Source organism: Oryctolagus cuniculus, chromosome 19 (assembly GCF_964237555.1).
Source record: "Oryctolagus cuniculus chromosome 19, mOryCun1.1, whole genome shotgun sequence".
Classification (NCBI taxonomy): domain Eukaryota; kingdom Metazoa; phylum Chordata; class Mammalia; order Lagomorpha; family Leporidae; genus Oryctolagus; species Oryctolagus cuniculus.
In genome coordinates this window covers 6,587,689-6,602,630 of record NC_091450.1, presented here as the reverse complement: position 1 = coordinate 6,602,630, position 14,942 = coordinate 6,587,689, and the positions used below count along the sequence as shown (strand labels likewise).

At 56.3% G+C, this 14,942-nt stretch overlaps 1 protein-coding gene across 2 annotated transcripts in view; it reads left to right on the top strand.

The window, feature by feature from the left end:
• The first annotated feature begins 240 nt into the window (after positions 1-240).
• ITGAL (integrin subunit alpha L) overlaps positions 241-14,942 on the top strand; it is a 39,168-nt gene continuing 24,466 nt past the window's right edge. Inside the window, exons 1-11 of one of the 2 annotated variants that reach the window (XM_070064867.1) lie at positions 241-486; positions 1,599-1,701; positions 2,438-2,532; positions 2,632-2,699; positions 4,063-4,180; positions 4,649-4,779; positions 6,458-6,603; positions 9,396-9,528; positions 9,702-9,852; positions 12,330-12,403; positions 12,530-12,662. In XM_070064867.1, coding sequence (XP_069920968.1) covers positions 423-486; positions 1,599-1,701; positions 2,438-2,532; positions 2,632-2,699; positions 4,063-4,180; positions 4,649-4,779; positions 6,458-6,603; positions 9,396-9,528; positions 9,702-9,852; positions 12,330-12,403; positions 12,530-12,662 — 1,216 coding nt within the window. In that variant the 5' untranslated portion in view covers positions 241-422. The remainder of the gene's footprint in view (positions 487-1,598; positions 1,702-2,437; positions 2,533-2,631; positions 2,700-4,062; positions 4,181-4,648; positions 4,780-6,457; positions 6,604-9,395; positions 9,529-9,701; positions 9,853-12,329; positions 12,404-12,529; positions 12,663-14,942) is intronic. The other variant, XM_017337750.3, reaches the window with a different exon arrangement.

The following is a 14,942-nucleotide window of genomic DNA, read 5'->3' as shown; positions in this document are numbered from 1 at the left end:
CCTTTTCTGTAACAGCTTAGCAGGGTCATGGTTCAAAGGTCAAGAGACAGCTGCCCTGCTTTGTCCCGGCCGCGTGGCATTCCATCACCGGGTAGCAGGTTGACAAGTCCCTGTCTTCAGGTGCCGCGCTGGATGGAAGCGGGGGACGAGGAGGCAGAAGCAGCAGTCACAGGAAGGCACCGGAAACGTCTCTGACCTGCTTAGACTTCCTCTCTGAGCGCATGTGGTTTCACAACCCCGGCAAGGCACACCCCCTCCCCCCACCCAGTGTCACCCGGCCTGGCGCCTCTGTGGGAAAGTGCCACACTAGAGGCCCCAGGACATTGTCATTTCCCTCTTCCTTCCCCTGCCTAGGCTGCCGGCAAACCCCAAGGGCCCCTGAGCCTGCCACCGGGGCCGCGGCTCCCTCCAGCCCCTGCAAGATGGAGAATTCTTGTGTCCCGGCGGTGGTGATGAGGCTGCTGCTGTCTGGGCTCTGTCTCTTTGGTAGGCAAGAGGGGAGGAGAGGGAGGGGAAGGGTGGGGAGGGAGAGGAGGCGAGGGGAGGGGGCGTGTGTCTGGGACCAAGGAGAGTGCAAGGCTTTGTGGAACTGGGGCACAGGAGCGGCTCCTCTAAGGGTGGGATCAGCTACAGCCAACCCGCGGATCTTGATGAGGGAAGGAAGGAGGGAGGGGAAAAAAAGAGCCAGAGAGCCAGAGTCCACAGTCTAGGCAGCGGGTGGGAGACGAGACCGAGAAGGGAGACGCAAAGGCAGGTGGTGAACAAGTGCCCAGAGCTGGGAGGAGAGTGCTGGGTTCTGGCCTGCTGGTGACATTGCCTCCGCGGTGGGCTCACTCCCTCCGTCTGAGCCCGTGCAGCCACGCCAGCTGCCCTGGCATCCCAGGGTGCCCGCAGCTGCACCCAGAGGAACGCAGTGGCAGAAAAGACGGTTTGGGGGTGGGCACGTGATGCCCAGCCTCTCGGGGAGGGGGGAGAAGAGGGGATCTAAGGGTTCGGGAGAGGCCGGTTCCTTGGTTCCTGGCTGGCTGGGGAGTGGCGGAGCTTCTGGGGTGTGACAGGCAGCCAGAGAGGGCACAAGAGGGGGACATCTGAAACCCCAGGGGCTCGGTGGGGGAAGCCTGAGGCTGATCTGAGCATGAGGGCCGTGACAGGGGAGCAGTGGGTGCTGGGGAGGGAGGCGCCCCCTGCCCTGGGACATCCCCATTCTAGTCCCTGCTGGGCATCTGGCCACCGCATGCCTCTGGGGGGGCCCCTTCGGTCTGCCGCTCCCTTGCAAGTCTCTCTGCCTTCTCTTCATTCCTTTTGCTGAGAGGCCAAGAGGGAAGTGGTGTCCTGGGACCCTGGGAGGGCCAGCCTGAGCTGCAGGGAGTCCTGATTCTCCTGTTCCCCAGGGGCAAAGCTCCAAGGGGGAAGTCCAGCTAGGGGCCAGGCGTGGGCAGCCTCGGGACACACACGTGAGCCTTGGTCCATCAGCACCCATGACTATCCAGTGCATCATGGGAGGCAGAGACAGGGCCAGTGGGGGCCTCTCGGGGGCTCGTGAGGCACGCAAGGGAAGGTGCCCCCTGAAGCGCCTGATGCCCCTTCACCTCCCTCAGCACCGGCCTGGAGCTACAACTTGGATGTGCACCACGTGCTAAGCTTCTCCACCCCACACGCCGGGAGGCACTTTGGGTACCGGGTCCTGCAGGTTGGAAACGGGTGAGCTGCGTCACTTCCAACATCCTTTATGTGTCTATAAGCTCATTGCTCTTTCTTTTAAAAACATGATTTATGTATTTTATTTCACTTGAAAAGCAGAGTCAGAGAACTCATCAGTTGGTTCACTCCCCAGATGCCCACACAACAGTCAGGGTGGCCAGAGACTGAAGCCAGTTGCCTGGAATTCAACCCAGGTCTCCCGAGAGGGTGGCAGGGACCCAAGTACTTGAGCCGCCACCTGCTGCCATTAGCGGGGAGCTGCAAGCTGAGGCAGATCTGGAGGCAGAACCCAGCACACAGGATGTGAGCGTCCCAGCCGGCATCATAGCTGCACCAAACGCCCTGCCCTCCCCCAGACATGTTGTTTGTTCTCGCATGTTCCTCGCTATCTCTGTCCTCCGCTCCCGTTCCTAGCACACACTCCGGCCTCTCACAGGGGCCTTTTGAATCAACACCGACTGAACATCTCATGTGACCTTCTGGCCGATCATTCCCTGGGTCTTAGATTTTTCTAGATGCCAGCAGAAAGGATCCTCAGCTTCCTGGAATTCTAGCACACGGGGTTCACTTCTCTGGGGCTCAGCAGGGAAGAGACGGGGGCTGGGAGTCCCCCCTTGAAGGGGAGCGGGCTCAGGGCTCTGGGACACGCAGCGGGAGAGCTGAACCTCTTGAGTAAGGCAGGAGTGGGTGGACAAAGACCCGGCAACTCTTTCTCACCGTGGAGATTTCTCATCAGGGTTGTCGTGGGCGCTCCGGGCGAGGGGAACAGCACAGGAAACCTCTACGAGTGCCTGCCGGGCACTGGACACTGCCTACCGGTCAGCCTGGGCGGTGAGTAGCTGGCCAAGGGAGCTGGGGCCCTGGGGTTTCAGGGGGCTCAAGGCTGGCCGCAACACACCTGATTGCCCAAGTGCCTTCTGACACCCACAGGTTCCAACTACACCTCCAAGTACTTGGGGATGACCTTGGTGACAGACCCCACAGCCGGAGGCCTTTTGGTGAGAATTTTGGGTGGTGGTGGTGGTGCGAGTGCCTGCAAAGCTGGATGCTAAGAAAGAGGGAGAGAAAAGGAAAGAATGGAAACAGACAGAAGACCTCACAGGGGCTCAGAGGGACTCTCACTCAGGCAGTGTTTATTGAGAAATGGCTGTGAACTGGCTTATTTTTTTTAATAAAATTTACTAATTAATTTAAAGGCAGAGTTATAGGGGTGGGGGAGGAGAGGGAGAGGGAGAGGGAGAGGGAGAGGGAGAGGGAGAGGGAGAGAGAGAGAGAGAGAGAGAGAGATCTTCCATCCACGGGTTCACTCCCCAAATGGCTGCAATGGCCACAATCAGGATGGGCTGAAGCCAGGAGCCTGGAACTCCATCTGGGTCTCCCACGCAGGTGCAGGGGTCCAGGGTCTTGGGCCATCTTCCACTGCTTTCCCAGGCCATAGCAGAGAGCTGGATTGGAAGAGGGGCAGCCAGGACTAGAACCGGCACCCATATGGGATGCCAGCGCTTCAGGCCAGGGCTTTAACCTGCTGTGCCACAGTGCCGGCCCCTACTCGAATTCTTAATTCTGGTTATCTCACTCAGGTGAAACAAGAATTAGTGTCTACATTTTTAAAAATTTGCTCTATTTTTAAGGTTTTGTTTTAAAAGATGCATTTCATTTCTTTATTTATTTGAGAGGTAGAGTTACAGAGACAGGGAGAGACAGAGAGAGAGGTCTTCCATCTGCTGGTTCACTCCCCAGATAGCTGGAGTTGAGCCGATCCAAAGCCAGGAGCCAGGAGCTTCTTCTGGGTCTCCGATGTGGGTACAGAGGCTCAAGGACTTGGCCATCTTCCACTGCTTTCCCAAGCCATTAGCAGGGAGTTGGATAGGGAATGCAGCAGCCAGGACTGGAGCCAGCACATGTATGGGAAGCTTAACCTACTACGCCACAGCGCCAGCCCTCTCTGATGGATTTTGAATAAAGTATTCCCTGTCAGAAAAATAAAGGAGCTGTTGTTGGCAAAAACAACAGTCATGATGAAAGAGAAGGCATTGTCTGTTCTGGGAATAATGAGTGCTGGATGTGGCTTACACGGATGTGTGCTTGGGAATGGGAGGAAATGTAGGACTGGCCCAACTGTGAACACGATGGATGTGAAGCGCAGGAGTTTAGACCTCATCCTGAAGGCAGTGCATGGCCAGGGACCCCGCGTGTTGGTAGAACAGAGGAGTGGCTGAGAGGGACGGTGTTGGGCAGACTTGCTTTGCACGCAGGGAGTGGAGGAGGGGACAAGCCCTGGGAGGGTTCTCATCCTGGGTGATGATGAGCAAGAGACAACAACAAGAGGAAGCTGCAGCCCCTTTGCTTTCACTTCTGCAGGCCTGTGACCCTGGGCTGTCTCGGACGTGTGACCAGAACACCTATCTGAGTGGCCTGTGCTACCTCTTCCGCCAGGACCTAAGGGGTCCAGTGTTGCAAGGGCGTCCTGGATATCAGGGTAAGGGACCAGTCCTTTCTTTCTGTGTGTGTGTGTGTGTGTGTGTGTGTGTGTGTGGCGGGCGGGCAGACAACAGGTAGACACAAAGAGAGAAGGTGGACAAGACAGCTCCCCTCTGCTACTTCACTCCTCAAATGCCTGCAACTCCAGGACTGGGCGAGGCTGAGGGCTAAAGCCGGGAGCCAGGAATTCCACTCATGTCTCCCATGTGGGTGGCAGGGACCCAACTCCTTGAGCCGCTGTCTGCTGCCTCCCAGAGTCTACGTCAGCGGGAAGCTGTGAACTGGGAGCAGAGCTGCAAACCGAGTGCAGGCACTCCGATGAGGGACGCGGGTGTCTTAACCATGAGGCCAAGCACCCACCCCGACCGGCCCCAGTTTTAGCAGTAAAATCCCATCCGGGGGCTGCCTTTCCGTGGGTGGACCGGACCCTGAAAACTCTCACAGGTCCTTCCGTGTGCCTCTGCAGAGTGCATAAAGGGCAACGTGGACCTGGTGTTTCTGTTCGATGGCTCGGGCAGTTTGCAGCAGAATGAATTTCAGAAGATTCTGGAGTTCATGAAGGACGTGATGAAGAAACTTGGCAACTCCTCCTACCAGGTGAGCGTGGGCGGGAGTCTCGGCGCAGGCGAGAACTGAGATGAGCCAGGAAAGGACGCTGAGTGTGAGGTGTCTCTAGAACCTGGCGCGTGCCTGCAAATGGGCAAGGTCCAGGGAGGAGGGAAAGCTTCTGCGAGTCTCCTTAGTTTTCATTTCAGCTTCTTTTTGTGCCTTTGCTTCCCCCGTCTCTGTCTTGCCGTCTCTATGAACTGGGTTTCTGGGCTTCTTTGGCTCACAGGGCCCAAGTTCAGGTGGAAAGTTCCAGAATGCTTTTTCTTTAGCGTTTGTTTTAAGTATATTTATTTATTTATTTATTTGAGAGGTAGAGTCGCAGAGAGAGAGAGAGATAATCTTCCATCTGCTGGTTCACTCCCCAAATGGCCACTGCAGCTGGGGCTAAGGCCAGGCCCAAAGCAGAAACCAGGAACTCCATCTGGGTCTCCCACGCGGGTGCAGAAGCCCAGGCACTTGGGCCATCTTCCATTGCTTTCCCAGGTGCATTAGCAGGGAGCTGGATCAGAAGTGGAGCAGCAGGCACTTGAACCAGCACCCCTTTGGGATGCCAGCATCACAGGCAGAGACTTAACCCACTGCACCACAGTGCTGGCCCGTTTGTTTGCGTAAACTCCCACTGGGTCAACCCCTGCATCTGCAGGTTGTAAATTTTCAGGGATGAGACTGTGAGTGGCCCAGCCTCAGTCGGGTGGTCATTCTTGGCCCAGACAGCTGTGCCTGGTTTGGTAGGGGGCCAGCCTGCACTAATATGGCCACTAGGAGCCACCACCGTTTGTGAGGTAGGAAGACCCAGAAAACAGAAGCTCAGAAGACAGCACGACATAAGGAAGCGGAGGTTTATTGGATGACTTTGCTGTGTTTGTCTATTGCCTCGCTGTAAAGGCTGATCTGAGGCAGGGATGTGGAGCTGCGTTCCCAGCTCCATCGTAAGGAGAGGTTGGGGGCCAGGTGTGTAGCCAGTGTTTAAGATGCCTCTTGAGGGCCGGCGCCGCGGCTCACTAGGCTAATCCTCCACCTTGCGGTGCCAGCACACCGGGTTCTAGTCCCGGTCGGGCGCCGGATTCTGTCCCAGTTGCCCCTCTTCCAGGCCAGCTCTCTGCTGTGGCCCAGGAGTGCAGTGGAGGATGGCCCAAGTGCTTGGGCCCTGCACCCCATGGGAGACCAGGAGAAGCACCTGGCTCTTGCCATCGGATCAGCGCAGTGTGGCCGCAGCGCGCCAGCCGCGGCGGCCATTGGAGGGTGAACCAACGGCAAAGGAAGACCTTTCTTTCTGTCTCGCTCTTTCACTGTCCACTCTGCCTGTCAAAAAAAAAAAAAAAAAAGCCTCTTGAGGCACCCTCATCCCCCATCAGAGTCCCTGAGTTTGATTCCTGGCTCCTGCTCCCAACACCCAGCCTCCTGCCAGTGCAGACCCTGGGAAGCTCAGGTAGGGGGGTTCCTGCTTCCCAGGTATGAGACCTGGACTGAGCTTCTGGCCCCCAGCTCCAGCCCCAGCCAAGGCCATCGTGGGCATTGGGAGGAGCGAACCAGTGGATGGGAGCACTTTCTGTCCGTGTCTCTGTCTCTCTGCCTCTTGAATCAATAAATTTTTTTTAAAGGGAGTGATTGAAGCGGACAAATGAGAAGAAATCAACCAGATGTCCTTTGTCCCTTCCTTTTCCAGTTTGCTGCTGTTCAGTTTTCCTCAACCTTCAAGACAGAATTTAATTTCCTGGATTATGTTCAAGTGAGGGACCCAGACATTCTGCTGGCCCACGTGGAACACATGCGACTGCTGACCAACACCTTCGGTGCCATCAACTACGTTGCGTGAGTTCCCTGTCTCAGGAGAGAACGTTTGCATCCACTCCTCCTGTGTGAACAAGCGTCCCAGGTGCACGGGGTAGGAACACCATGGATAGGTGGAGCAAGGGGCAGCTTATTGTGTGGATTCAAGTGCAGCTGTTTTAATCCATCTTCTTTTGGTTGTAAGCAACAGAAATCTACTCTACACTAACTACGTTCAAAGGGGAAATTCTTTAGAGGATACAGGGGTAGCTCAGTGGGGTAGGAATTATTGCCAAGCCTTAGAGTAGGGGGTGGAGGGGGCGGAGAAGGTACTAGAGTCAAGACTTGGCTGATAACTGTGAACCCCAGCAGCTAATGTAGAGTTGCACCCTAAATGAGAATCAACTTTGGAACTCAAATTGGAAACACAAGCCTCAAGTAATCAAAAAGTATCCTTGAAGAATTCCTTAAATCATTCATAAAATTCCTAAATACTCAAGTCCCACAATGGAAACTACCATACCCTGAGTTCCTAAATGCAATGTAGAGCTCTCCTCCCCCGCCCCCTCCCCCAGAGCTGGCTGAGTGCTTCATGAACGTGTAGGCCTGGATGAAATGGTGGGGTTGTGCTGAGTGGCCCTCTTGCACGTTCTGACATGCTGCCTTTAAAGATTTATTTATTTATTTGAAAGTCAGAGGTACACAGAGAGAGAGAGGCAGAGAGAGAGAGAGAGAGAGAGAGAGAGGTCTTCCATCTGCTGATTCATTCCCCAATTAGCCACAACAGCCGGAGCTGTGCCAATCCGAAGCCAGGAGCAAGGAGCTTCCTCTGGGTCTTCCTATGTGGGTGCAGGGACCCAAGGACTTGGGCCATCTTCTACTGCTTTTCCAGGCCATAGCAGAGAGCTGGATCGGAAGTGGAGCAGCTGGGTTTTGAACCAGCGCCCATATGGGATGCCGGTGCTGCAGGCAAAGGCTTTACCCACTACACACAGCGCCATCTTTAACATGAAAGGAGCTGAGATCAAGTTGAAACTAAGAGGGTGCATCCCTCAGCACATGGCCCTCCTGGACACTCAAACTGAGCGAAATGGCAGCAAGGGTCTCCTGCACTGTTTCACTGTTTGTTTTCTCATTCCCGTTTCTTTACCACGCATGTGTAAGTTTGCATCAACACACACACACGATGCACCTTGACAAGGCTCCACGTGTGCTCCCAGCTCTTCTCCTAGCTTGTTGGCTGCCTCATGTCCACGTTGTTCTAGTCCCGTAGGCGACTGTGGTGTGTACATGGTCACTAATGGCAGCCTCAGTCCCTCAGCTCAGCAGAACAACCCGAATGTCGGTTTTCAGGAGAGAAAATTGGATTGGCTGAGCCTTGGTTAAGTGTCCAGGGATCTACCCGGCTATGACCTAGACTTACTTTGTCACGTAGGAACCCACGGCACAAATGTGGATTCTGGGTCCTGCTTCTCTGGGCAGGGGTCTTAGAAGGAATCCTTCTCTAGTTCATTTGTTTAAGTATTTATTTATTTTCATCTACTTGGAAAACAGAGGGACAGAGAGAGAGAGAGAGAGAGAGAGAGTCTTCCATCCACTGGTTCACTCCCCAGAAGCCTGCAATGGCCAGTGCTGGCCTAGGCTGAAACCAGGAGCCAGGAGCCTCCTCCGGGTCTCCCATGCAGGGGCCCAAGCACTTGGGCCATCCTCCGCTGCCCTCCCAGGCACATGAACAGGGAGCTGGATAGGAAGTGGAGCAACCAGGACATGAATTGGCGCCCACATGGGACACCAGCACCGCAGGTAGCGGCTTCACCCACCACCCCACAGTGCCTGGTCCCAACTAATTTGTGCTTTTTAAAAACTCCCTCTGGCTGCAGGTTTGATATTCGACTGTAGGGGCACAAGGGAGGGAGCAGAGAGGCAAGCTGAGCCCAGAAGAGTCCCAGTGCCGGCTTTACCACGGGGAGCTCTGTGAACAGGACCACAACAGGCCCATGTCCACGTGCTCGGAGGCTGAGGCAGCCTTTTCCGCCCCAACCAGAGCCAGAGGCCTTGATAGCAGCCGTTCACAGGTTAGACACTTTGCACAGAGCTGCTGTTCCAGGGGGAGCCGTGCAAACCTTGGGGCCAACATTGTGGCTCAGTGGGTTAAGTTGCCACCTGCCATGCCAGCAGGCCACATCAGAGGACGGTTCAAGTCCCGGCTGCTCCACTTCCAATCCAGCTTCCTGCTAATGCACTTGGGAAAGCAGCAGGTGATGACTTAGGTACTCGAGTCCCTGCCACTCATGTGGGAGACCCGGATGGAGCTCCTGGCTTCCAGCTTCAGCCTGGCCCAGCCCTGGCCGGTGCAACCATTTGGGGAGTGACCCAGTAGATGGAAAATTCCTCAGTCTCTTTCTCTCTCCCTCCTCTCCCCCCTCTCCCCTCTCCCCTCTCCCCTCTCCCCTCTCCCCCCTCTCCCCTCTCCCCTCTCTCCCCTCTCCCCCCTCTCCCCTCTCCCCTCTCTCCCCTCTCCCCTCTAACCTCTCTCTCCTCTCCCCTCTCCCCCCCTCCCCTCTCTCCTCTCTCCCCTCTCCCCTCTATCCTCTCTCCCCCTCCCCCCTCTCCCCTTTCCCCTCTCTCCTCTCCCCTCTCTCCTCTCTCCTCTCTCCTCTCTCCCCTCTCTCCTCTCTCTCTCTCTCCTCTCTTCTCTCTCTCTCCTCTCTCTCTAACACATTACCTTTCAAATAGATAAAATAACTCTTTACAAGTAAATCATGATGAGAGGGGTGGGGAGACCTCCAGGCCTGGTTGGGGAAGTCACTCACAGCCTCTCTTCCCGGACACAGGACAGAGGTGTTTCAGCCAGAGCTGGGGGCCCGGCCAGACGCCACCAAGGTGCTCATTATCATCACAGATGGGGAAGCCACTGACAAAGGCAGCATCGAGGCCGCCCAGGACATCATCCGCTACATCATTGGGGTAGGGGCCCAGGCCCATCGCGTCTCCTGTCTCACCTTACCCCTCCTGTTCTCGAACCCCGGGATCCTTTTTTTCTGGAGAAAATAATGAAGAACCGGCGTGAGGCTGGGGGCGGTGGGTGGGTGGGGGTGGGGAGGGGAGTTGCCAGTCACGCGCCCTTCACTCCCATGCAGATCGGCAGGCACTTCCGAACCAAGGAGAGCCAGGAGACGCTCCACAAGTTCGCCTCCAAGCCCACGGAGGAGTTTGTGAAGATCATGGACACATTCGAGAAGCTCAAGGATCTGTTCACCGAGCTGCAGAGGAAGATCTACGTCATCGAGGGTGAGTGGCCGCCCCCGGCACGCGGCACGCGCGGACTCAGAAGCTCGCCCCACAGGGAGCGGGGCTGATGCCCTCACAGCAGGGCACCAGCTCTGCGTCTTGGCTCCGAACTCCAGCTTCCTGTCGAGGTGGTCGAGGTGGTCGGGAATGCAGCCACTCCTGCGGGAGTCCTGGGTTAAGTTCCTGAGACCTCACGCATCACAGGCGTTTGGGAAGTGAACCAGTGGATAGGAGCGCAGCCCCCGTCCTCCCCCCCCCCCAGAATAATCTAGAACGCATGGATTAATAGGACGAATGAACAGTGGGCCAGGTGTCCTGGCACTGGGGTGAAGCTGTCACTTGGGATACCTCGTCCCATATGGGCGCCAATTTGAGTGGCTCTGCTTCTGATCCAGCTTCCTGCTAATGTGCCTGGGAGGCAGCAGTGATGGCCAAGTGCTCGGGCCCCTGCCACCCACGTGGGAGACCTGGATTGGGTTCCAGGCTTCCTGGCGTTGGCCTGGCCCAGCCTTGAGCATTGCAGCCATTCGGGGAGTGAACTAGATGCTGAAAGATCTGTGTCAGGGAGTGTGTGTGTGTGTGTGTGTCTGTCTGTCTCTGTATCTCTGCCTTTCAAATAAATAAATCTTTAATAACAATAGGAGTGGAGCCAGCACTGTGGCATGGTAGGCTCAGCCTCCGCCTGTAGCACTGGCATCCCATAAGGGCACCAGTTTGAGTCCCAGCTGCTCCACTCCCTGCTAGCACACCTGGGAAAGCAGTGGAGGATGGCCCAAGTCCTTGGGCCCTTGCACCCACGTGGGAGACTCAGAAGAAGCTCCTGGCTCCTGGCTTCAGATCAGCCTAGCACCAGCCTTTGCGGCCATTTGGGGAGTGAACCAACAGATTCAAGATTTCTCTCTCTGTCTCTCCCTCCTCTGTCTGTAACTCTGCCTCTCAAATAAATTAATAAATCTTTAATAATAATAATAATAAGGGTTGGTAGTGTGCATGGCAGGTTAAGCTGCCACTTCTACACCAGCATCCCATATTAGAGTGTTGTTTTGAGTCCTGGCTGCTCCACTTCTGATCCAGCTTCCTGCTAATGAGCCTGGGAAAGCAGCAGAGGACAGCCCTCTGGGAGACCCGGATGGAGTTCTGGCCCCCTGGCTTTGGCCTGGGTCAGCCCCAAGCATTGCAGCCATTTGGGGAGTGAACCAGCCGATGGAAGATCTTGATATCCCACCCCCCAACAACAATGAGCCCTAAGTGAGAACTGGACCTGTGCTAGAAGCTCTCCTCAGAGGAATTGAGGAGACACTGAAGTAGGCACGGCCGCTGGTATTTTTCCCCGAAATTCCATCTCCCCCTCGGAGTCGGCCTGGCTCAGGGCGGGGCCCAGAGCTGACCTGCGGCTTGATGGCTTCACCTGAGCCTACAGGAGACTTTCGCTTCTTTCTCCTCTTGCTCAGCTCTCTCTCAGTTTCACTTCTCGGCGGCCCCGCTTGAGATGGGCGCGCTGGCAGAGCCCAAGCGTGAGGGTCTCCCGGGCCCTCTGCCTCGCCCTGGAATGGTAGGAGGTTGATGGCAGTTAGCAGATGGCGGGCTGCGAGTGGAAAGGTGTTTCCCGGAAGCCGCATCTGCTGGAAGATGTGGGATTCCCATGGGCCGTTTTGCCATGACACAGCCTGGGTGTGTGGTTCAGCGGAAGAAGCGTGGTGGCATTGGCCATGGAGCCAGGGCAGCCTGCGCGGGGACCCACTCTGCCTCACACCGAGGGACTTCAGCAGGCCACACCCCTCTCTGATGCCCCTCCCCCTTTTATTTAAAGATGTATTTATTTATTTGAAAGTGTGTGTGTGTGTGTGTGTGAGAGAGAGAGAGAGAGAGAGAGAGAGAGGAGAGGCAGAGAGAGAGAGAGAGAGAGAGAGAGGTCTTCCACCCACTGGTTCACTCCCCAATTGGCCGGAATGGCCAGAGCTACACCAGTCCGAAGCCAGGAGCCAGGAGCTTCTTCCGAGTCTCCCACATGGGTGCAGGGGCCCAAGCACTTGGGCCATCTTCCGCTGCTTTTCCAGGCCACAGCAGAGAGCTGGATTGGAAGTGGAGCAGCTGGCATCCATATGGGATGCCAGCACTCCAGGCGGTGGCCTCACCCGCTTACTCCACAGCATCGGCCCCGAGGGATATTCGAGATATAGTTAAGGCAAAGCAACAGAGAGTGAGGGAGAGACGGAGATCTCTTCCATTCGCTGGTTCACTCCCCAAATGCGCGCAATAGCCAGTGTTGAGCCAGGCTGAAGCCAGGAGCCAGGAACTCCTGTGGGTAGCAGGGGCCCAGCTGTTGCCTCCTAGGCCCATTAGCAGGAAGCTGGATTGGCATTGGAGGTCCAACACTGATGTGGGCCACCGGCTGCTGTGCCGCAATGCCTACCCAGCATCTCTGTTTTGGGGGCTTCCTGAATCTTAGCCCCGTTCTCCCATCCCTTGTCCCTTAGGCACAAGCAAGCAAGACCTGACTTCCTTCAATATGGAGCTGTCTTCCAGCGGGATCAGCGCTGACCTCAGCAGGGTGCGTGAGCACCTGGAGCCGCAGGCTGAGGATGTGCAATGGGAATGCACCTGCCATTCCCTCCCACACCCCCACCCCGCCCCGCTCCCCTGCAAAGATCCTGACTCTGCCATCTTCCCTGGGCAGGGCCATGCAGCCGTGGGGGCGGTTGGAGCCAAGGACTGGGCTGGGGGCTTTCTCGACCTGAAGGAAGACTTCCAGGATGCTACGTTTGTTGGCAATGCACCTCTGACCCCAGAAGCAAAATCAGGATATTTGGGTGAGATTGCTGTTTTCCTCTGGGGTCTTCTGGCTTTTTGGAACCAGACAGTAGCTGGGGCTGGCTTTCAAAGCAATAATGAAGACAATTAAGCAACCCACATGAACAAACTTAGCACCTATGTTTCTAGCAGCCTTCCTGTGCGCGGCAGCCAGCCCAGAGCCCCAGGCCAACCGCCTCCCTCTTCTGACTTGCACAGCAGGCCGACATTCCCCTCTGCCCGATGTCACCCCAGGGTCAGGTTCCAGCCAGTTGAAAGCCTCTGCTGTAGCCACAATGATTCAAACCACCCAATCCTAAGCTTGCTCAGACTTGCCCGCCTTACCTCCACGTCCGGCCCACGGACCCACATAAAAGCGCGCGCCCAACGCACCCCTGGCTCCTTCTGCTTCTTCGCTGCCCCGGGGCTTCCCCACCTGGCCCTGCGTGGGATGCCATGCCTCCTGCTGCTGGGAAAGTGACTAATACCCTGCTTTCAATGACAGTGGCCTCTCTGTCACCACTCAGCCCCCTCTATAAATAAACCCCAGGTATATAGATGTTTTTGGTGGCTGGATAACTCTTTAAAAAGCAGATATGTGTATTTATCTGAGAGGCAGACACACAGAGAGAGGGAGAGAGAGACAGAGAAAGAGATCTTCCATCTGCTGGTTCATTCCCCAGATGGCCACAATGACTGAAGCCAAGAGCTTGGAATTCCATCCGGGTCTCTCGTGCAAGTGGCACGCAGGCCATCTTCTGATGGTTTTCCATATAGATTAGCAGGGAGCTGGATGGGAAGTGGAGCAGCTGGGACTCAAACCGGTGCTCATATGGGAGGCGGGCCCTGCAGGTGCACAATGGAGGGAGAGTCTGGTCAACCTTCTGTTGCTGTTGCTTCTCTCTGCCACATGGGGGCACTGTTGGAGACTCGGCCTGTGCAACTGTGGATGCTTTCCCATTGCAGCTGATGCCATTCTTGGGTGCAGGGGGCTCATCCTTGTACACTGAGGTTGTAGCTGTCTAGTTCATGGTCACATACTCAGGGTATGATCTCACTGCAGGAGTCTGGGACAGAGAGAGAGAGAGAGAGAGAGAGAGAGAGAGAGAGAGAGAAACCTCCCATCCTCTGGTTCACTCACCAGATGCCCACAATGCCCAGGGCTAGCCCACGCTGAAGCAGGGATCCAGACACTAATCCAAGTCTCCCGTATGAACAGCAGGAACCCAACCACGGGACCACTGGCCCCCCAGAGTCTGCATTGAAAAGCAACAAAGTCAGGAGTCCGAGCTGAATATCAAACCCGAGCACTCTGCTATGGGAGTGGGACCTGGGCAGCCTAACTGCCAGGCTACCCATTTTCTATTTTCTCCATTTAAAAAGCAGAGAGACACAAAGACATCCTGTCTGCCGGCTGACCCTCCAAACGCCCATGACAGCTGGCGCTGGGCCAGACCAGAGTTGGGAGCCCAGAACTCCCGCCAGGTCTCTCTCACAGGTGCAGGGACTCATCTACTTAAGCCTCCGGCTGCCTGCATCCCAGGGTGCTGGTGAGTAGGAAGCTGGAAACCAGGTGGAGGCAGGATATTTTTTTGACAGGCAGAATGGATAGTGAGAGAGAGAGAGAGAGAGAGAGAGAGAGAAAGAAAGGTCTTCCTTTTGCCGTTGGTTCACCCTCCAATGGCCGCCACGGCTGGCGCGCTGCGGCCGGTGCACCGTGCTGATCCAAAGCCAGGAGCCAGGTGCTTCCTCCTGGTCTCCCATGCGGGTGCAGGGCCCAAGCACTTGGGCCATCCTCCACTGCCTTCCCAGGCCACAGCAGAGAACTGGATTGAAAGAGGAGCAGCCAGGACTCGAACTGGTGCCCATGTGGGATGCCAGCGCCGCTTAGCCTACTACACTACAGCGCCAGCCCCTGCTAGTCCGCTCTCTGCTAATGCACACCCTGGGAGGCAGCAGCTCAAGTCCTTGGGTCCATGCACCTCCATGGGAGTCCTGGATCGAGTCCTGGACTCCCGGCTTCAGCCTGGCTCAGCCCCAGCTTTTGGAGGCATCTGGGGAGGGAACCAGCAGATGGAGGATCTCTCAGCAATCCTCATGAGGGTTGAGCTTCAGGATGGTGCCCTGTGAGTGCTGTGGTTGGTGTGCGAGGGGTCCACATCTGAGCAGTGCAGCCAGGGGGCCGGGAAGGCAGGGTCTGCGCTGCTCAGAGCACGTGGCTGCCTGTCTGGGAGCAGGTGGCAAGCTGCCCCATGCATCCTCACTGCTAACCCAGCTTCCCAGCCCCGCTGCTCTCCCCG